Raw genomic sequence first — 24,128 nt, 5'->3', positions numbered from 1 at the left:
ACATTTCAGCTTCACTTGCAACAGAAATAAATATGTTTTTGACTATCAAAAACTGTGGTTCTCATAAGCTAATTCAAAGGACTTGGTTTTGATTGGTGTTCTGTGCGGCTGAGCAATGAGCGATCTCATTGCTCAGCCCCCTATGGCACAGTACAGCTGTACAAAATATACTGCCAGTAGTTTTAGGATAGAGCAGAGTACTGATACAAGGTAGTATGAGGTAAAGTTTGGGGTGTAGTACATGGTTAGCAAAGTTTGTGGTAAGAGCCTTTCATGTGTGATTTCTCATGAATACTGCATCCATAATCACCTACCGGTAGTACAATACAGTGAATGTTATACAAAATTACATATATGTTTTGTTTCTACATGTTTTGACAATTTTTTTTATTATTTCATAGCAATGAGACAACTGTACACTAGTATCACTTGAAAGTAAGCCTATCCATCACCATTCAGTTGTGTCCTTATATTTAAAAGTACCGGGTAATTGAAAAAAGTAGACGGGTGTACTAAGAGGAAGTGAAGCGACTGAGTGGCGAGTGAGCGTAGTGAACGAGGGGGGGAGAGCGCGAGAGGGGGGTGAAATTTTGGAGTGGAAATGGTGTTCTCTGGTGGCATCTGAGATGACATTTAGCTGAGACTGAAACAGTACTTTTGTTGTGTGTCTTAGACGTGGTTCACATACAACAAAATAAACAAACATGATTTTGTTTTGTTTGTATTATCTATGACACACTTATGGTTTTATTTGCAGTGAAGATTTAACATTTAATCTTAAATCACCTGCAGTCTGCTCATTCATTGCTCATTTCCCATTCTTCATTACCACATAGTTTCTGAAACTTATGACACAAAGTGAGTGATTGACAGAAATGTTGCAACAAATTACTAATAAATGCCAACCGTGCACGATCGTCGCGTCTCGCTGTTCCCAAATTTGATCAAAGCAGATATGCAGTATGTTGTCGGAAGGAAACAACTCTATTTTCTTTCAAATTTGCTCCACGAGTCCGTGAAAAAAAAAACGATTCAGAGGGTCCATCGAAAGACACTATCGGGCAACCCAACATGGAGAACATGGAGAAGCGCAGTGAAATTGAACCCATGCCGGAATCCACGATGTATTGTCCTGTTGTCTTAAACAACGGGGGATCAGCGCCACTGTGAAGCCGTGAGCCGTGACGATGATGCGCCGGTCGGCAATGGTCGGCAACACACATGCCTGTGACCATGGATTCTAGCACGTAAAAATAATCAATGAAAATAAAATACCCATTCAAATAAACAGTTGGTTCTAAAAAAAATCAGTTCTAGCTCATTTTTTTAAAATTAATCTAGACAAGCGACCTAGCGGCCGATATAGCTCCGCTGTGTTTATGTACAGAATAACTATTTTTGACACATGTTGATGAAGAAGGTGGAAATCTTTGATAACTCAATGCAGTGGCCAGAAAAAGTGGCTAAAATAAGCTGCAAAAATACAAAATTGAAGATTTCATCATACTTTGAATATATCACATCCGATCATCCCTAAGAACATGTCAACCAAAGCTATCTGATGAGTAGTTTTTTGAGAATGAAATATTCTGACCAAAATGGCAACAATTGCCCCCAAAATAAAAATTGCAGATTTCATCATAATTTCAAAATATCACACTTAGTTCATATATAGAAACCTGTATACCAAATTTCAAAGCTGTTAGACCAGTACTTTTTGATGAACGCATTTTTTGACCAAAAATGGGAAAAATTGCCCCAAAAATTCAAAATTGCAGATGTCATCATTATTTCAATAAATATAATTTAGTTCATCTATGGAAACCTGTATACCAAATTTCAAAGCTATCAGATAAGTAGTTTTGGAAATACACATTTTTTGACCAAAAATGGCAAAAATTGCCCAAAAAATACAAAATTACAGATTTCATCAGAAATTCAATATATATTACCAAGCTTATCTGTAGAAACCTGTATACCAAATTTCAAAGCTATCAGACCAGTACTTTATGAGAAATACATTTTTTGACCAAAAATGGCAAAAATTGCCCTAAAAATTCAAAATTGCAGATTTCATCATTATTTCCACAAATATCATTTAGTTCATCTGTAGAAACCTCTATACCAAATTTCAAAGCTATCAGATGAGTAGTTTTGGAAATACACATTTTTTGACCAAAAATGGCAAAAATTGCCCCAAAAATACAAAATTACAGATTTCATCAGAAATTCAATATATATTACTTAGTTCATCTATAGAAACCTGTATACCAAATTTCAAAACTATCAGACCAGTACTTTTTGAGAAATACATTTTTTGACCAAAAATGGCAAAAATTTCCTTAAAAATGCAATTTTGCATATTTCTGCACAATTTGAACAAATCTGAAATAGATCATCCCTAGGGACATATGTACCAAATATAAAAGCTATCTGACCAGTAGTTTTGAAGAAGAAGATTTTTAAAGATTTTTTACCAAAAATGACAAAAATTGCCTTAAAAATACAAATATGCAAATTTCACCACCATTTGAAGAAATCTGATTTAAGTCACCCTAAGCAAACTGCATATCAAATTTCAAAGCAATCGGACAAGCGGTTTCAGAGAAGAAGATTTTTTTACCAAAAACACCAAAAAATGCCCCAAAAATACAAATATGCAAATTTCACCATGATTTGAACAAACTGAAGTGAGGTCACCCCAAGTGAACTGCATATAAAATTTCAAAGCAATTGGACTTGTGATTTCAGAGGAGAAGGCAAGCAATTGTTGACGGACGACGACGGACGCTGGACGACGACGGATAATCAACCTATTTGATAAGCTCCGCGTCGCTGACAGCGGAGCTAAAAATGCGTCGTAGTAGTGACGTTGGCAGCCATCGCGGCGGCGGAAAACTAGCTTGCCAGTCTCATGAACTTCGAACCGTCGATCAAAATCACATCTTTTCGGCGCCTTTCTCTCACAAATTCAGCGAAATTGAAGTTTTTCATAAATAAACTAAATGTATTGTTGGGCTTTCTTCGGGAAAAAATATTCCATCGGTAAGGTGCCAGTGGCCGACGCCACATTCTTTTTGACGCCATCGTTAAACATAGGGCCAAAGTCCCTGAAGCTACTATAGACATGGATACAAAATTAAGTATTTCCTAACTGTATGATATTATCTCACTAAGGTCATCCTAGGGACTTGTAAACCAAATATTAAAGCTGTCTGACCAGCGGTTTTGAAAAACAAGTGACCCAACATTTAACAGAGCTCTGCTGTGTTATGTAGAGAATAACCTTTTGTGACACATGTATTGATGAAGAACGTGGATATCTTTGGTAGCTCATTTCAGGATGGCCTGACCAAAAATAGATAAACAAATTCTGTAAAAATACGGATTTGCATATTTCATCACAATTTGAACAAATCTAAGTTGGGTTATCCCTAGGGACCTGTATACCAAATAACAAAGCTGTCTGACCAGTGGTTATGAAGAATTTTTTTTACCAAAAACGCCTTTTTTGGTGCTAATTTGCATATTTTCAACACTATCAAAAAATTAATAAAATCAGTTTCTCAAAATCATATAGTTTATCCACACAACAAATATCAAATCAGTAAGTACTGCAGTTTTCAAGATATTTGAGTGAACGGACGCCTCACAAACGGACATACATACATACATACATACATACATACCGTACTCGTCCGAGTATAAGCCCCCGGTTCGACAACACTAAACAGCGGTAAAACTAGGGGAGGGGCTTATACTCGAGCAACCCAGTGTTATCCAGCATGGACGCTAATTTATGCTAATTTTATGCACGATTTTTTTCAACACCACTCGATCATTCTATCGCTTTCAAAATCGACCTACACATCCAAGGAAATTGATTGCACAATCTCTGAATACAGAAGTGACATTTTGGTGAAATTTCAGTGTCGAAAAAATCCAAACTTGAAGCAAAACGTGTATGCAGCTGATCAACAGTACATATGTGAACAGGCATGCATAGCCTACACGGAAAGGCAACTCAACATTCCAAACTGTCTACATCTTGTGAAAACAACAACATAGCAGTGAAAATTATAATGTCTTCACAAATGAAAGGATAATTGCTTCAAACAAAGACACTGCATGTTTCGAGCATTAAAACATCGTGGCCATGAATGAATATAAACAATGTCGAATGAATAGAACAAAGGCGGACATGAGTGAGACTATTCTATTTAGGCGACAGGGGTGAGCAGGGTCAAAGAATCAAGATAGTACTGGGAAAACGTGTCATTTTCCTTACGATGCTGTCAAGGGACTCCAGTTTCCCATTGTTTTAACACCTTTTAATAGTTTCTTTATTATCTAAAAGTAGTTTTACCAAGATACTCTCCTAACCTTTCTGCATTTGAGTTACACTAGGGTAGGGCTTATACACGGATGTAATGCATTTTCTAAAATCCTCTGAAATCAGTAGGGGGCTTATACACGAGCAGGGCTTATACTCGGACGAGTACGGTACATACATGTACATATGGTACATACTATATTAGTCTATAGTAGCTAATAAACGAGAGTTATACATTCTATTTAAAGTAAACAAGACTTGCTTAAATCAAGCTTTATGTCATAAAAATACAGCATATCTGTCAGGTTATAAAGAATCTTAAGCTGGTTATTTTCATCCTAACCAAGCACATTTTAACTTTCAAATTAACATTGTCGGTAAGTTCTGTTGAATAAGTTGAGACTCTACGTACTCAGAGAAAGCACACTGAAGAGACAAATGTTTGAAACTTAAGAAGTTCAAGGTCATCAATAGCATTGTAAGGAATCATGTAACACTTTCATTGCACTGTTTACACAGATTGCATAATTGCTATAAATAGCACATGAGGAATCTTACAGCCCAGCTTTACCGTAAAAACCCAATCACTTTGACCACTCTTTTAATTGAATCACTCTATTTTTTTCCTCAAAGAGTAATTTTATTTTATCCTCAGCAAGTCATCCATACATGAAGATTAGAACTTTCTCTATCTCTATTTATTTGACCACCCAATCATGACAAACTATTACGAGTAATTTCTTTGAGATAACATACAGGGCACAATAAATGACAGTTCAGAATATGTCAAAGTTGGGATTCAGGAAAGTTGCCTTTACATGTTTTAATCCTCTAAGATGGTAAGCATTTCACTATGAACTGTCAAAAAAAGTTGAACTTTCTGATAATTCTACACTAAAATTATTTTGGCTTTGATGATTATTCAATTATTTAAAATCATATCAATAATTTTTCTGGGTGAATTGATAGGGTTTATACAGTACAAGAATTACATACAATGTAAGTCAAATTTTGACCAAAAATGACAAAAAAATTCCTTAAAAATACACATTTGCATATTTCATCACAATTTGAACAAATCTAAGTTGGGTTGTCCCTAGGGACCTGTATACCAAATAACAAAGCTGTCTGACCAGCGGTTATGAAGAAGAAGATTTTTCACCAAAAACGCCTTTTTTGGCATTAATTTGCCTATTTTCAACATTATCAAAAAATTAAAAAAAATGGTTTCTCAAAATCATTTTTCATCAACACAACAAATATCAAATCAGTAAGTACTGCGGTTCTCAAGATATTTGAGTGGACGGACGCCTCACAAACGGACATACATACATACATACATACAGACTGACGCCGGACGGATACCCATCCCAATAGCTTCTATAGACTATAGTCTATAGTAGCTAAAAATGACCTAAGATGACCTTCATACTAGTCAAACCAATTACACTGCTCGTAACAAAGGCAACACCATAGGCGCGTCCATCAGCCAATCACACTATTTAACAAATAAAAGATCGGGCTCAAAAAGCCACAATTGGGGATTTAGAAACTGTTTTGTGTTTGTGCAGTTCCATGCGGGGAAAGGGGTCGCGAAACTGCTAATCGTACGTGTGTCGTCTAACAGCTGGCAGTGCAATCCCGAATCTAATTACGTTATAAGTAGCCGGGAAAAAATGCAAAACAGCCGGGTTATTTACCCAGCACCCGGCTTCTAAGGACAACACTGACCATTCACTGCAGACATTTATCCAGAGAAAAATGACTGGCATTTTTCATTGAAAAGGATGAAAGATTACCATAATGACAGCTTCACTGTACCTGATTAAAGCTTCTGTCTTTAAGCTTATACCATGGCCAAATACAACTTGACTTTGTGTGACAGCTAGTTGATATGAAGTGGGACTGAGTGAAGTTTACTTCATGCCAGGGATTAACTACCCTCTTCCAATACATGTACATGTACTAGTAGTGATGTTTATTGAGGCAACAAGATTTTGTGTTGAAGATTGCTTTAAATATGAGTATTATGACACTTCAAAATCAACTGCCTTCCCAATATGAATGACTTTCAATACCAGGTGGCTTCATAGTTATAAGGATAAATTGTCTGTATGCGAAATATTATTTTCTATTATCTTCTGTGACCTGCTTATCTATACTCCTTGTTCTACTGTAATTTTAATATAAAAAGTTCTTGTCACTTGTTTTATTTCCATGGCAACCTGCCAATTATAAGCACTGTTATAAATCCCTATTTCAACTCCTAATTGAAATTATCAGAGTGATAGACAGTCACTGTTGGTGGTACGGTCAGAGAAAATTGTGAACTTCCCTGTCATCAGTCAAAACAAGAGACACTGAAGTTCCTGTGATGAGGTGCCTGTAGTCTGACAGTTACCTTGGTGATGACTCTAATAAGATAATGAGATAATTCTACCAGTAAAACTGCAGAACGTCAAGAACTAGCATTTATTGAGGTCAACTTTCAAAACATCATGATAATTGCAAATAGTTCTACACACGAGATGTAACCAAACTTCAGTAATTTATCCAATTTCATATCTTGCTAACTGTACATTTTAGCTTGTACAATATGGAATCATGCTTCAGCAATATTATGTTTGTATGCAGTACTCAAACTTCAAACAGACTGATGTGCTTGCACAATCTGATCAAATCCGATGTAGAGACGCCAATGTCTCTCTTGGTCAACTCAAGTTGGAATCACTTCTCTGTCTGACAAAATACCATTAAAGGTTGAGTTCACTTCTTGTATCTTGTCCACAGCAGCCAACCAATCAGTAAAATTTCCACAACTATTACAAGAGATGCAACCAGCAAGGAACAATCCTTTGGTCTTTTTTGTTTATAGCCGACAAAGAAATATCACTATCTCCATATGATATTTATCAGGTTTACAGTGACACTGTCATAGACTAAATAAAGTTAAACTTATGAAATACATATAATGAAGTGTACTCTTACTTCAAACACAGCTAGCCCATGTGCAAAATGAATCAAATATAATTAACAAGGCAGGATGCTTACATATTCTAGCTGTATTTACCGTGCTATACATTTCTTTTACATTTCCTATTTCGTAAAGCCAGAGGACCGTTGAAATAAAATTCAGTCCCCAGCATTCCCTATTTTTATGTTAAAATAACATTTGCTTAAAGTACACGATATGACATTGTTGTTGGTTACTGGTCTACTGTCTTACCAAGGGAACATGGCTGCTATATCATACGACAGTTTAAAAGAAGCACTTGTCAGTTGGTTTTCAACAGTAAAGAGTTACATTTAACTATAAATTTTGTATACATTATGGATATATTATGGTTCTAGTGAAACAGAATTGTCTAACTTTTACTTATTTAAGTGAAGAAATGACAAAGACTACACACATTCATTACTAGCTTCCACAAAGAGATACCGGTACATCAGAGGTTGTAAAGTTTATATGTGTAATTATTGTTGTGGAATTCATTTGAAGGATGGTTTCACAGTACCTTGGGTCAAAGTAAAGGATGGAATACTTGCCATTTGGAAATGCCAGAACACTGATGATTAGGAAGAAGAAGACCATACAACAGACACCAGCCCAGATATTGTCTTGAGAACTAACTTCTTCATCTCTGTGTTCAAACAAACGAAGGAAACATATATTTAGCATTTGCAGGGATATCCTTGTAATTTATCCATGTTATTTTTCATACTAAAATATTACCCTGTGGCAGAAAGTGCCATATGTTGGCAATCTCAGTATTCTGTACATGTACAAGAAAATAATACAACAGATTGCTAAAACTACTGGTGTATTTGACCAAACTGCCTTTATGTACCAAATATATCAATCTTGTACAAAATCCTCCTTTTCAACGTACATACTTGCACATTTATGTACTCTCTCCCAGCCTATGATGGACGGAAGGAAACTTTTTACAACATAATGTACAAGGCAAAGCTGAGTATATTTTGGAGTGCAAAGTTTACTAGAGTCCCTGATGGGCAGGGAGGGGGTACCGGTACGTGTAGTTAGGCAATGCAAGGGAATTTTGTAGATGTAGAAAACATCTGGTCCACACTACTGGATAATCAGATACATTATCAGTAATAATCTGGGGAGATGACTTCACAAAATCTACTGGTATTGACAAAGCTGTAAGATAATAAGTTGTCATTGTAGTGAGTACCAAATACCACAACAACAATACGCTGGGCAATACAGCAGAGCTGTGCAATTCAATATTTCACCATCAGAACACTTCTAAATAGTGTGGTCGGATCTTTGTGCAGGGAAATGGGGTGAAAAGTTTAAAAATAAAATCTTCAATGCTGTTGTATTATGGATATCAGTACATGTTAACTTTATACATGTAAAGAGTTGCCGTGTTTCATCCACATTTTACAGAACTTGTAGGGCTACAGAAAGACACCAGTTTGATGTCAAACAAGAAGCAACTTTAGTTTTCAAGGCAAGTGCATTTACTTTTATCCCCCTTCAATTGGCATCACTTGTGATGGTTTTAGAAAGTGTGTGTGTGTCAATAAACTGGTTCTGTAGTATATTCACCCTATATACATTAACAAGTGTTAAGTGATGGAAGCCACCAGGATGAGACACTATCTCAAGTATCCAATAGTAACCACTGACGTGTAGTTTACTTATGAGATTATGTTAATAAAGTAGAATTCTAGTTAATGGCTACACTGTGTGAGTCGTGTGTCTTTTGCTCTAATCAAAAGTGCACTAAAACACAACATAATTGGCGACGAGGATGCTCTTTTGATCCACAAGTGTGTGAAAGAAGACACCCTGCACAGCCTGAGTGAAGTTGACCTCTGAGTAACCAAGTCCTGCAAAGTTTCAACTTGAAGACGGTAAAAGTTGCCTTGAGTCGAACTTGAGCCACACCCTGTTGAACGAAGGTCAGTAAAGTTACTTGGTAGTCTACATGGGTGATACAGAACAAAACTCTGTAGTCACCAATCAGCCATCAACACCGGGTCGAAGTATTTCTCCTGCTCCCCACCAGCCCAAATGGAAAGACCATCTTCAGAACGCTGGGGACGCATAGATGCATTTGATGACAGTTTAGAAACATGGTCAGCTTATGCAAGGAGGCTCACCCACTATTTCAATGCCAATCAAGTACCACAAGACAGGAAAGTTTCATGTCTATTATCGTTATTGGGACCAACGGTGTATGGTACGTTAGAGAATTTGATATATCCAGCATTACCAACATCCAAGCAATTCGAGGAAATTGTTGAGATTCTTGAAAATCACTATGAACAGAAGCCATTGTTGGTGCATGAAAGATTCACATTTTGGTATAGAAATCAAAAAGAAAGCGAATCCATTAAGGCATACGCATGTGAACTGCGGAGACTATCAAAAACCTGCAAGTTTGGTACATTTTTGGACCAAGCCCTCCGTGATAAGTTGGTTTGCGGTCTACGTACATTCTCTATTCAGAAGAGATTACTGCAGGAAGATGACATATCTTTCGAGAAGGCTATGCAAATTGCCATCTCCATGGAGTCAGCTGATAAGAAGCAGCCCGACTTGAAGAACCGCTTGCAAGACCTCAAAGTCAATAAGGTCAGTAATCCCCAAGGGAAGACAAAGCCTTGCTATCGGTGCGGTAAGAAAGGCCATAAGCCATCTGACTGCAGATTCAAAGATGCCGAGTGTCACAACTGTAAGAAAACTGGACACATTCAAAGTGCTTGCCGTTCTAAACAAGGGAAGGGAGAAAGCAAAAAGAAATTCCAGAAAAGCAAAAGCAAGAAGGTGCATGCTTTAGAAGAAGACAGTAGTGACAGCGACTTTGTTTCAAGCCTCACAAGTGTTAAGACTTTAAACAAACAAGGCAGTCAACCTGCAAGAGTAACACACGAGTAAATGGAAAACTCATTAACATGGAAATAGACACCGGATCCCCAATCTCTCTCTTGTCAAAAGATGACTATGACAATATTTCAAGGGAGCAAAGCTGAAAGATGCCGAGGTAAACATGAGAGCCATTACAGGGCACAAGCTAGGCATTATGGGTATCTTGGATGTCACGGTTGAATATGAAGACCAGAAGTCTAAATTAGAGCTGTATATCTGCAAGACAAAAAGCAAGCCACTGATGGGAAGAAGCTGGTTATGCAAAATACAGATAAATTGGAAGAAAATTAAAGAAATCAACCGCCAAGCAGTGAAAGCAGTTAAAGTTGAAAAGAAGACAACGAAGACAACAACTGATGAAAAGCTGAAAACAATACTAGACAAATACCCACAAGTTTTCAAGACGGCATCGGAGCTATGAAAGGAATCAAGGCAAAGCTACTGATAGAGAAAAATGCAGTGCCAAATTCCAGAAAGCCCGCCAAGTGCCATACTCTCTACGTCCGAAAGTGGAAAAAGAGTTGGACCGACTTGAAAGTGAAGGTATTTTGTCAAAAGTAAGACACAGTGATTGGGCAACGCCGATTGTACCAGTCCCCAAGAAATCAGGTGCAGTACGTATATGTGGAGATTTTAAGACTACAGTCAACCCAGTATTGAAGGTAGATCAGTACCCACTACCACGTATTGAAGATATCTTTGCAGCCACTACCACGTATTGAAGATATCTTTGCAGACCTAGCAGGTGGAAAGAAATTCACACGCATCGATTTGCGTCAAGCCTATCATCAGATGGAGATGGATGAAGACTCCAAGAAGTATCTCACCATCAACACACACAAAGGGCTATACCGATACAACAGATTAGTGTTTGGTATCGCCTCAGCACCTGCAATATGGCAACGATCCATGGATCAAGTACTGCAAGGAGCTACTCGTACTAAGTGCATCATTGATGACATGATCATAACAGGCGAAAATGACGACGAACATTTAGCCAATATTGAAGAAGTATTGAAACGTCTTCAAGAGCATAACTTACAAGTCAATTTGGAGAAATGTGAATTCTTCAAAGATGAAACCACGTTCTGCTCACATGTCATCGACAAACATGGGCTCCACATGACGAAAGAGAAAGTCAAAGCCGTGACCGATGCACCCGAACCGAAGGACGTCAGTCAAGTTCGCTCCTTCCTTGGATTGATAAATTATTATCATCGATTTCTACCAAACCTAGCAACGGTATTGCATCCACTGAACCGACTGTTGGAGAAAAATCGAAAGTTCAAGTGGACTGATGAATGTGATAAAGCTTTCAAGAAAGCCAAGAAGCTCATCACATCAGAGAAAGTGCTAGCGCATTATGATCCTAACCTGCCGATCAAAATTGCGTGCGATGCTTCACCATATGGATTAGGAGCAGTGGTCTCCCACACAATGGAAGATGGGCAAGAAAGACCAATATCCTATGCATCAAGATCGCTAACAAAGGCAGAGAAGAATTATTCACAAATAGAGAAAGAAGCGCTCGCAATAGTATGGGGAGTGAAGAAATTTCACACCTACCTGTATGGTCGAAAATTCACACTACTGACAGACCATCAACCGCTGGTATCGATATTCCACCCAGAAAAAGAATTCCAGCAACAACTGCAGCAAGATTACAACGATACGCAATATATCTTGCCGGTTTTGATTATGATATTCAATACAAGAATACCAAGAAAACACTGCAACGCAGACGGTTTTATCGAGATTACCCTTAGACACCAATTTTGAAGAGAAGGAAGACGCGATCGAAGTGCTACACATCTCGCAATTCGACAGTCTCCCTGTTACAAGCGCTCGTGTTCGAAAAGAGACGCACCGAGATCCTGTTCTAGCCAGCGTATACGAAGCTACTATGAATGGATGGTCTCACAAGGATCAGAATCTAACTCCGTTCTATAACCGTAGAAGTGAGTTAACTGTATTCAATGGATGTCTAATGTGGGGAATGAGAGTCATCATACCAAGCAAACTGCAGAAAGAAGTTCTAGATGAACTACACAGCGGTCATCAAGGCGTAGTGAAAATGAAAGCCTTGGCAAGAAGCTATGTATGGTGGCCAGGCATCGATAAAGCTATCGAGCAAGTAACCAAACAATGTTCTGGATGTCAACAAAACCAGAGCATGCCAAAGGTCGCACCACTTCACCCATGGGAATGGCCAACATTGCCATGGCAACGCATCCACATAGACTACGCGGGTCCATTCCAAGGACAGTCGTACCTAGTGATCACCGATGCACACTCAAAATGGCCAGAAGTAATTCCTACATCGTCCACTACTGCTGAAAAGACGATAGAAATACTGCGCACCATTTTTGCAAGATATGGTATCCCAGAAGTATTGGTAAGCGACAACGGCCCACAATTTGTTTCAGATGAGTTTGAAACATTCATGAAGAATAACGGCATCAAACACATCACCTCTGCGCCATACCACCCTTCCACAAATGGATTTGCAGAACGATCTGTACAATCCTTCAAGAAAGCATTACGCGCCATGAAGGGAGAGAAAGGAACAGTGCAGAAGAAATTATCAAAATACCTGATGTCGTACAGAAACACACCACATTCGACTACTGGAGAAACACCAGCGATGTTATTCTTTGGTAGAAGAATGCGCACACGACTAGATCTCCTGAAACCAGATCTACGCCGCGATGTGCAAGAAAAACAACTAGATCAAGCAGCCACCAGACAGACTGCACATGATCGTCAACTTGACATCGGAGAAAGAGTTTCCGTCAGAAATTATCGCGGAAATGAGAAATGGATACCTGGAATAGTCACTGAGAAAACTGGACCAGTATCCTACAAAGTTCAAACATCTCCAGATGACGTCAGACGTTGCCACATCGATCAACTCCATCGATCACAAGTTCCCATGGCAACATACCAGGACAAGGATGTCCAGGATGAGGTCATTACCTCTGCTGCAGCCGCCAACCCAGTAACATCAGGGGAAATGACAGATGCATCTGAAACACCTACAACTTCGGCGCCAGTAGTGAATACAGCATCAGCCAACATAACATCAGTGAGTGCTACTGTGAATAAGGATCCAGCAACCATTGTGTCACCACCTAAACTATGAAAGAAGATATCCCGTACGGAATAGAAAAGCACCAGATAGATTAGATTTGTAGTTTCCAAAACAAAAGTGATTGTACTGTGACAAGGGCAGAATAATCCCTAACAATCACAGAGGCAGCGAGTAGTCTACCTCAAAGCCTCATATTTCGGCATAGTAGATTGCATTTTATTTTAGTTAGGAATTAACTGAACTCATATGAACTCTACGTCATGAAATCTGAACTCTGACCGGACATATAAACTTAGCGGGGAGGAATGTAGTATATTCACCCTATATACATTAACAAGTGTTAAGTGATGGAAGCCACCAGGATGAGACACTATCTCAAGTATCCAATAGTAACCAGTGACGTGTAGTTTACTTATGAGATTATGTTAAAAGTAGATTTCTAGTTAATGGCTACACTGTGTGAGTCGTGTGTCTTTTGCTCTAATCAAAAGTGCACTAAAACACAACAGGTTCATATGAGCATTTCAAGGTCATGTGTGACTGGAATACATGATGAATATATACTCCCAAGAAACCTTTCTGGGTCATAGATTTACCCAGTGTACTGGCATTCCCTTGGGCATCCAGAAAGACACTGCCTGAATAGATAAGTATAGATAGATAGGCTTGATTAAAGTCAGATTTTTATCATAGTGAAGAAGCTGCAACAAAGAATTTACCTGTAAAGCAAACATAGCAGCTGTTATTACTGAATTTAATGAATTGAACATAAAAACATACAGTATCTACATATGTAAATATACATAACCATGATGCATCAGTCACTCTGTTTGTTCATTTTGAAAACTTCTTCAGCTTTGGGAAACTTCAGACTCAGAGCAGACTGCATTGTCTAATTTTTATCTGAAGAAATGGTAAGGATTCACTAGATTCACTGCCGGTATGTTTAAATTTGTGGAAGTCATAATGATGAGGTAAAAAAAAAATAAATTGTGCTGTTCCAATAACATGGTTTTCAAAAATAGGGTAAGTACATGTTGGTCGGCAGGATTTTTTTTCCCCAAAATATTTTTATTTTTAAATAGGCATGTTTCAGGGGTCAGGACGGTCAAACACTGGCTACAACGTTTCCAGAATCAAAGTGAGACTTGAGTGGACACCGTGGGTCATTGGCTCGCTCAAAATTAGATATGTGCATAATTAATGAGGTACAATATGTGGCATCATAAGGTGTCCAATCATACCAAATATGAAGGGTGTAGCATAAGGTGTCCAATCATACCAAATATGAAGGGTGTAGCACTTGTGGTTACTGAGTTTTGGACAAATATGTATATTTGAGGTCAAAGGTCACCGAGGTCACATGACATTTTGTCAAAAAAATTATGTTGCTAAGTTATCCCTATATACCAAAAATCAGACCTCTAGCTCTATTGGCTCGCTTAAAATTAGATATGCACATAATTAATGAGGTTCAATATGTGGCGTCATAAGGTGTCCCATCATACCAAATATGAAGGGTGTAGCACTTGTGGTTACTGAGTTTTGGACAAATATGTATATTTGAGGTCAAAGGTCATTGAGGTCACGTGACATTTTGTCAAAATAATTGTATTGCTAAGTTATCCCTATATACCAAAAATCAGACCTCTAGCTCTATTGGCTCGCTCAAAATTAGATATGTGCATAATTAATGAGGTACAATATGTGGCGTCATAAGGTGTCCCATCATACCAAATATGAAGGGTGTAGCATTAGTGATTACTGAGTTATGGACAAATATATATATTTGAGGTCAAAGGTCACCAAGGTCACATGACATTTTGTCAAAAAAATTGTATTGCTAAGTTATCCATATATACCAAAAATCAGCCCTCTAGCTCTATTGGCTTGCTCAAAATTAGATATGCACATAATTAATGAGGAACAATATGTGGCGTCATAAGGTGTCCCATCATACCAAATATGAAGGGTGTAGCATTAGTGATTACTGAGTTATGGACAAATATGTATATTTGAGGTCCAAGGTCACATGACATTTTGTCAAAAAAAAATTGTATTGCTAAGTTATCCATATATACCAAAAATCAGCCCTCTAGCTCTATTGGCTTGCTCAAAATTAGATATGCACATAATTAATGAGGTACAATATGTGGTGTCATAGGGTGTCCCATCATACCATATATGAAAGGTTTAGCACTTGTGGTTACTGAGTTATGGACAAATATGTATATTCGAGGTCAAAGGTCACCAAGGTCACGTGACATTTTGTCAAAGCATCTGAGATATCTGCGTGAAGGGATGGACTCACATGGATGGACTAACGGACTGACATGACCCAATCTATGAGCCCCCTGGACTTTATCTGTGGGGACTAAAAACTGTGTCACTGCATCCTTTTATACGATGAGAAACTAAATTTTTATTTTTCTTGGCCTTATACATGGGAGTCTATGGACTGCCTTATACATGGGAGTCTATGGATGGACTGCCTTATACATGGGAGTCTATGGACTTCCTTATACATGGGAGTCTATGGACTGCCTTATACATGGGAGTCTATGGACTGCCTTAAACATGGGAGTCTATGGACTGCCTTATACATGGGAGTCTATGGAGGTGAAAACTAAAAAGTCCTCTAACACGGCCAAATTTGATCGCATTGTGAAACAAATCAACGTGCATCTGTATGAGGTAGAGTACTATCCTTGTACCAAGTTTGAACGAAATCGCTCCAGGCGTCTCTGAGATATCTGCGTGAACGAAAAAAGTCATAAAATATGCAAATGAGCAATTAATTAATAAGCCACACCCACCAAAATCTAATCAGATCTAAGTCTCATCATGATAATACCAAATACCAAATTGCATGACATTGGACCTAAGGTTTCTTAAGTTATGAGTGGAACAAAATCTGTCTACGGACGGACGGACGGACGGACGGACGGACAGACGGACACACACACAGACATTGTGGCGACAAAGGACACCTTTGGTGCTTCGCACCACGGTGTCCAAAAATGTATCATACATATAAAAGGGAAAAAAACATAAAAGACATCCTCGTTCAAGCAAAAATCAAATGCCAAGTAATGAACACCTGATTTTACAGGTTTTTTCTTTCTTTTTTTACTTCCGTGTTTACTGGTATATAGCTCTAAAAAGTTTAGGGTCGGCAGGTAAAAAAGTAGGGTAGGTCGGGTTATCGGAACAGCACAATTTTTTTGTTCGGCCTGAAATGACATAAGAAGGGAAACTGTTGGTGCTGTATTATGGTACACGTGCTTTCTGCATGCCCTGCTTGTCATACTGGCAAGTATTTATACCAGACATACAGTTCAAGACCTCAACGAGCCATAATTATGACTGACTGACACACATTCTTGCGAGCCAGAGCAATAATTTCCGCTCCGCTGACCTACGCAAAAATCAAGCGCTGAGCTGTTGCCGTAAAGAGGCGCGTGGTTTACGACGATGACTGACACAGTGTACACTGCAAACTGAGTCATTCTCTTGCAGAGTCAAAAACATATCAAATTTTCTTCTATCAGGAGGGATTTCACACTGGCTGAGTTACCAACAACGCAGATGCATGGTATTGGTAAAATATACCTCAAGGATCAACAGCTACATGTACCGGTACATCTGTTATGTAGAATACGTCAATACATATACATGCATTAATAATTAAATTGTTTATGCATTTTTCGAGATAAAACTGCATACCGGTATGTGACATTTTAATGATGCTGCAAAGAGTACATGTAAAAATCCATTTGGAAATTAAATTTTTACAAACTCTTGAGCTAATTTATGCGTGGGTGAAACTGGTTGATATTTTCAACATCTACTGTGGGGGGTCATGAGTTATTTCAGCTACTACCAGGGTACCAGACCAAAACACTGCCTCTATTGCTTTGGTATAACATTGCTGGCAAGTGCTACATGTATAACTTTCCTTCTTACAAAGTGGTGTCAGTGATAGAGCTGTGAAATAAGCTGGCTGATCAGGACCTACCGGTACTCTGAGTGACTGTATTTGAACTGATCTGAAAAATAATTTTGCAGTGTTGATGAAGAAAAGCCCTCATCTGCTACCAAATGAACTGATTATAAATGATCTAAAAGGTAATTCTGGTATTTCTCCTCATAGCCTGATGCCATAATGATTGGGGAGGGTGGGGGGGGGGGGGGGGGTTAGGAGGTGTAATCATGTTTTACCTGATCTGCAACTAACAGTTCTTACTTTCATTAATGTACTGTATTTCGAAAAGGAACTACTGTTTAGCTCTATCAGGGTAGGCTTCATTCTAATATCTGCTGGGCAAAATACAAATGCAAGTGTTTACTTTTCTAATGATAAACAACATGTACATGAGCTCTGCAAAGCAAACTGGACACTTCATCCAATTCAAGTGCATTTTAAGCGATGTTTCAAGTCATATTTGTGTATCAAAAACGATTTTATTACGGAACACCACTGTCCAATAAACAGCAGCACCAATGATGCATATGTACATGTAGGTCTCCCTCCAACTCTTTCAAAACATACGATACATACTCTTCAAAATAATTGCTTAAAAAAACCCAACAAAGCTATTTCTGATTCTTCTTTCTGTAACCTTCACACTAATAAAAATTGCTTGTGGATAAGAATAAAAGGATGTAGGCACATCCAACTCATTCAATGTATTTTTCACATTCCATATTGAAATATCGGAAATGTCTCTAAGTTGTACAGGAAATGACAAAACTATTATTATGAGTTTTACTGGTATATGTATCACACTTCACACTTCCCTTATTCAAATTGTCAGAATATCAATGGTCAGATTGAATAGAAGAGAAAAGGAAAAGAATTTAGTAGATTAGAACAGAATAGAACGTAGAATAGAAAAATAAGTTGACTTAATTTGAAGGATTCACAACCACAACCTAGTATAGTAAACTCAATAGTTGGAATACAAAAGTTGAATAATCTATAATATAAATCCCTCATTTGGCAATGCCTTTCTCTTACACCATAGACAGTAGAAGCTTCATCTACACATACCTAAAGTTTGGAGAACTTCAAACAGTTACTTCAATGGAAAGAAATCTGAACATTATTATACCGGTAGTACCGTACATTATACACATGATGTGTACATGTACATGAATATACCGTTATGAGGTATGCTCCGGCTGGTTAGGTTTTTTCAATCAGAGTCAAAGTAACTCTTCGCTAGTGAAACCATTCATTCTGAACAATAGCAAGGACATGGATGGCCAGCCACCAATCAATAATGTGTTGAATAATTTATCATAAAAATCATGATTGAGGTATTAAAGATGAATCAAGTGTGGTAATACAGGGATGGTGAAATCTAACTGATTAAACAGTTAGCCGTGATGGATGATTATTATTACTTTCACAATATTTTTTGGTGAAGCCAGTACATGTACTTTTTGGGTTGCATTGCTTCTGAATTTTGATGCCACTTTCTTCATATCCTTGATGAACATACATGTAGTGGTTTTCCGTTAACTGACATTACTGAAATCAATAATGTGCTGGGGATGTTATGTAACATGCATTTATATATAGGCACTGTATGCTTTTATAGATAATATCTAGTGTGTCTTCTTTTAAAAAATGCAGAGAATGCAAAGGTGAGAGAGCAACATGCAATGTCCCATGGGTTTAAAGGAATACCATACTGTTACCAGTATGTGTACGCACATTTATCGGTAGACTTCATCATTAGAAACATACCTCTAAGCATAAAAATTCAGGTAAACAGAATACTTTGCAAAGGCAACCAGCTGGCAATGTTGTTAATTTTTAAACATAAGGTACATGTAATCAGTTATTTGCAGACAGTAAAATTAATCAAATATCTTCAAAAAATTTAACATCAACTTCATTTCAATTGATGAACTTTAATGAAAATCACTTAGGGGAGAACCATTTGATTTTTTGGGGGGGTATGGAGGAATGGGTATGGGAGCAAATTTTTTTTTCCTGTCACAGTGACAGCAATTTTTTTTTTCTACTGTCAGAGCTGCATCAATTTTTTTTTCCAAATAGAGTAGCAATGCAAATTTTTTTTTTCTTTGTCATCAAGTTTGTGATGCGTTGTATATAAGGGAGCCGTCATTATTTATGGCCTGAAACTCAGAAATTTCAAGTGACACCGCCCCCCCCCCCCCCCCCCCCCCCCGTCAACCATGATGAATTTGAGTAACTCCCCTCTCTAACTCTGAAATTTTGACTGATCCCCCACTTAGAAAGTTAAATACAAATACATGTATTTGTAAAATTTACAAAATACAGCAACAGTAAAGACCTTTGAAATCCGGATGTACTCTGGTAGACTATCATCAGTTATCTCATGATGGTTCAAAAAAGGTGAAGCCATCAAAATGAAATTGCAAGTCACAATAAAATAAAGATATAAAAGCTCACGCAGTATCTAACCATACAGTATATTGTTTAATTTGGATGGGTATTATGACAGGTTTTCACTAGGATATCTGACCGGGCAGAATTTGAAAGTACAGGGGGAGAACACGTGAGAGGCTTAGGGGAAAGTGTTACAGGGGCTTTCCCCTATCTTGCATGGAAAGTTTAAGATATTGATGTGTGCAATGGTGCAGTCAGGTGCGATCTGAGAGGTGTTTTTTAATTTTTTTTACTAAGTGAAACTGTTAGAACCCCCAAGGGGGAGAGCACGAGAGAGGGGTTTCCCCCTCTCGTATTGGAAATTTTGGGAAATTGATGTGTTTAATTAATGGTGCAATCTGAGAGGAATTTCAGGTTATTTTGCATTTGGTAAAACTGTTTGAAAATGACATTGAACACTGCAATATTTTTTTACATTTTATGCATGATCAGTGTTTGTGTCACAATATTCAACAACCAAACAATGACAATACAATTTGTGAAAAACAGTTCTGTTTGCCAGAGACTGAAGATAAATAAATATACAGGAACGGAAAATCTGTGACCTTCTTGTGTCATTTCTCCAGCTGCCAGCTTCTAATGAAAAGCATGAATATGATACGTTTAACTGTCAAAATGGTCATTGAACTGAGGTAAATGAAAACATGTTTCTGTGATAATAAAGGATGAATTCACAACAGTTCAGTTTTGTCCTAGATCCTGTGAAAATTTTGAGAAATTGATGTGCGCTACGGTGCAGTGTAGTGCAATCCGATAGGTATTTTAAATTTGTCTTTTACCAGTAACACTGTTAGAAGACCCAAGGGGGGAGAGCACCAGAGGGGTGCCCCCCTCTCGCATTGAAATTTTGAGAAATGGATGTGTGCAATGGTGCAATCTGAGATGTGTTTCAATTTATTTCGCCAAAAAAAATTGAGTAACCCCGTCCCCCCTCTTCCTCTCCACATTTTGAGTAACGCCCCCTGAAGTTTTCAATTTTTTTAGTGACCCTCTCCCTTGTATTTCATTACATTTGTTGTTCCTCAATTTTTCATTGTCAACTTGTACATCTTCCTAATATATTTATATTGAGAGAATAATATATTGATTTTAACACTAGTTTATTGACTCCTGTCTTGTGTTTTAAAATTTTCACAATTTACAGAAGTCAAAAAGTCCCCTTTAGATAGTGCCTATGCCATTGAGATATTGCAACAGAAATCCTGAAATATGATTTCTTGGGTCAGAAAAGGGAAGGAAAACACTGAGTGCACTGAGGTGTAAGTAGACCTACATGTATGTAGTGCATGCTTATATCATAAGTGCTGGGAAAAACATAAGAATTGCTTGTGGTAAAAACATTTGCGCCGCCTATGGCGGCGCGCCGGCAAAGAATACATGAGAATAGGGTTTCCAAATTTTGCTAATTTCTGGTGCATTGTGACAATTTTTTTTTTCACTTCTGTCTGTTATGACAATTTTTTTTTTCTCAGGTCATGGCAGGATCAATTTTTTTTTCTTCTATCTCACCTGGCGACAATTTTTTTTTCTCAAAATCCTCCATACCCCCCCCCCCCAGAAATCAAATGGTGTTCCCCTTATTACCTAATACTACATTCAATTTGATTACAATTATGAATATGTTAAAACACATTCAATGGATTTAGAATGCTATTAGCCACTTTGAAATATTTTCAGCCAAATTAAAAAAGTCTTGCAGTACAATTATGCCATTTGTTGCGATATTAGAATATAGAGAAAGTTGATCTGGCTGTCTATCTCAGTGTGGCTGTACCAGACAGTTTTGGTGGTATTTATGCATGGTATAGACCATCACCAGTACCAATCTTTACCTGTTCTAAAAACATTTGCATGACAACCTGAAATTGAAAAGCAATCAACTTCTATAACTTGCATGAACTATACGTTGGAACAGATGGGCTTTTTAAAAATTAAATCTAGATTGTTTTGGCAATATTTTGATGAAATGACGACTGCACTGAAATTACAACGAAATTTAATTAATAAGTCATCTCCCTGCTTTCTGCAGTGGAAAAATTTGAGTACAATTACTACAATAGTCAGATAAAAGATTTTTTCTTGCTCATCAATCTTAAACATAGATGTCACTAATCTTAGAATGACAAATATATTGTTAGTTTTTCACTTGGTAAAAGAAATCCAAAGGTACAAAAGATTGGCAGGAAATTACCACTTTGAATTAAATGTAGGGCAGGTGTTCAACTTTATAAATTAAGGTCAAGTCTCAACTGCAACTTTTTAAAGCTTGGCTGGGGCTTATGAAATGTTAGGTAACATCACCTTTTACAAAATTGCTGGTGGTTGGCTGGGACACTTTCAGTTTCATTGTCACCATGATGGTTAAAATACGTATGATTTGAATATCAAAATAGAATTGGCTAGTTCAAGGAGGTAGCTTATGTTGCACTGTACATGCATATGGATACTATCTCTTCTGATTGGCCTTTCATTCATATACATCATAGATATTTGTGTGATGGGAGGGGGTGTGTGTGCTGAAGTTTAGGGTGCACAGTACCGTACACCTGCACATGACAACGTGCAATGTGAACACGACCAATCGCAGAAGTGAACAAATGTGGTCAACTTTTACAAGTCAAAGAAACGATTACGATCATGATCAAGTGGGTGGCCACAGTTGAAAAGTTAGAAATCACAAATAGTAATTACTTGTGCCGAGACTTTGGTGAAAAGTACGAGCGAGTGTACCCATCAAGTCTTTCATAAAATCCCATGAAATTAATCATAGGTCATAACAAGTCCTATTGTCTCTGTCAGTATCATCATCATCAGGACGGATTTTGGCAAGAATTCCTTTAAGCCCCCTCATACCTTGAAATCACTTTAATTGCAGACTTTCTTTGGAAGAACACATCAAATACAACTTTTGGAGGGTTAGTTTAGGGTTTGAATACTTATTAAGATCATCCCTAAGGAACATGTCTAGCAAATATCAAAGTTATCAGACTAGTAGTAGTTTTTGAATTTGAGACACAAATTTTTTGGCCAAAATGGTAAAAATTGCCCGAAAAGTGCAGAATTGCAGATTTCATCATAATTTCAACTTAAGAGAACCTCTAAGGCTCTAGGAACCTCTATACCAAATATCAAAGCTATCACAAGTAGCAAAAGTAGTAAAATTAGCCTCAAAAATACAAATTTTCATATTTCATCACAACTTACACAATCTAATTAAAGTCATCCCTGGGGACATCTACTCCAAATATTAAAGGAATCAGACTGGCCGTTTTGAAGAAAAAGCTTGGGAATGTAAAAAGTTGATGGACGCTGAACGACGGACGACAGACGACGGACGCCGCCACACATCCACCTTATGCTTCGCGTCGCTGACATCGAAGCTAAAAAGTGAATCGCTTCAAAAATACCGCACTTGTATATTCTACCTGTAACCATAACACACAATAATTTTCGGGCAATGCCACCGTAATATTATATAAGAACTGAGCAGGCAAATCTATATATCAAATGTAAATCCCACACACTATGCCGAGATGTCAATGGTTCCCAGACACTTCGCACCAAAACCACTTCGCCCATACCATCTCGTCCCATACCATTTCGCACCAAAACCACTTCGCACCAAAACAACCTCGTACCAAAACCTCTTCGCCCAAAAATCACGTCGCCCAAACACATTGCGCCCCAAAAACATTGCCACTTCACTCCTCAATTTATCGCTAATCGTTAAAAGCTGAAAATAACCAACCACTGCCTGTGCAGTTTTAATCACCTTTCTACCATCCCAGGACTGAAATCTTGAAATTGTACATATTTCGAGAAAATGACATCGCATCGTGCAATACCACGCACGGCACCTGAAATGTACCATTTAGTAGTTTGCGTGTTTCTTTTTCTAATATACCGTATGGTTTCATGGAAGAATAAATGGTTCGTGGTAGCCAAGTTGCAGGTAAAAACATCGTTATGATACATCGTGGCATCGATGTTTTAGGACGAGTTGACGTAATTTCAGTACGAGGTGGTACTTGGGGCGAAGTGGCGTTGGACGAGGTAATACTTGGGACGAGGTGGTTTTGGTGCGAAAGGGTTTTGGAACGAAGTTGTGTGGGGCGAAGTAGTTTTGGTGCGAAGTGTCTGGGCCCCATGTCAATCACTATATTCAAAGATGAACCAAAACGTTTACCTTGTAAATGCGAAGTATACGGCTGTAAGTACAGATACCGACAGAAGTGTGATTGTGTGCGGTTTGTAGAAAAATTCTAGCGTAATATCGTCGACTTGCTGCTCGTTGATGAGTGGAAAATGGTCACTTAATTCTGAACCTGAGCGACGATGTCCTTCCTTGCCATTG

At 37.9% G+C, this 24,128-nt stretch overlaps 1 protein-coding gene across 1 annotated transcript in view; it reads right to left on the bottom strand.

Moving 5' to 3' along the window:
• LOC139116148 (phosphatidylserine synthase 1-like) overlaps window positions 1-24,127 on the bottom strand; it is a 66,029-nt gene extending 41,902 nt beyond the window's left edge. The window contains exons 1-2 of the mRNA XM_070678692.1: window positions 23,961-24,127; window positions 7,880-7,974 (exon numbers count right to left, since the gene is read on the bottom strand). Of these exons, the coding sequence (XP_070534793.1) occupies window positions 7,880-7,925 (46 nt within the window). The 5' untranslated portion in view covers window positions 7,926-7,974; window positions 23,961-24,127. The remainder of the gene's footprint in view (window positions 1-7,879; window positions 7,975-23,960) is intronic.
• Between the last annotated feature and the right edge of the window lies 1 nt (window position 24,128).

Source organism: Ptychodera flava, chromosome 17 (assembly GCF_041260155.1).
Source record: "Ptychodera flava strain L36383 chromosome 17, AS_Pfla_20210202, whole genome shotgun sequence".
Lineage (NCBI taxonomy): Eukaryota > Metazoa > Hemichordata > Enteropneusta > Ptychoderidae > Ptychodera > Ptychodera flava.
The sequence above is the reverse complement of the archived record's forward strand: the minus strand, read 5'-3'. Positions and strand labels throughout refer to the sequence as shown.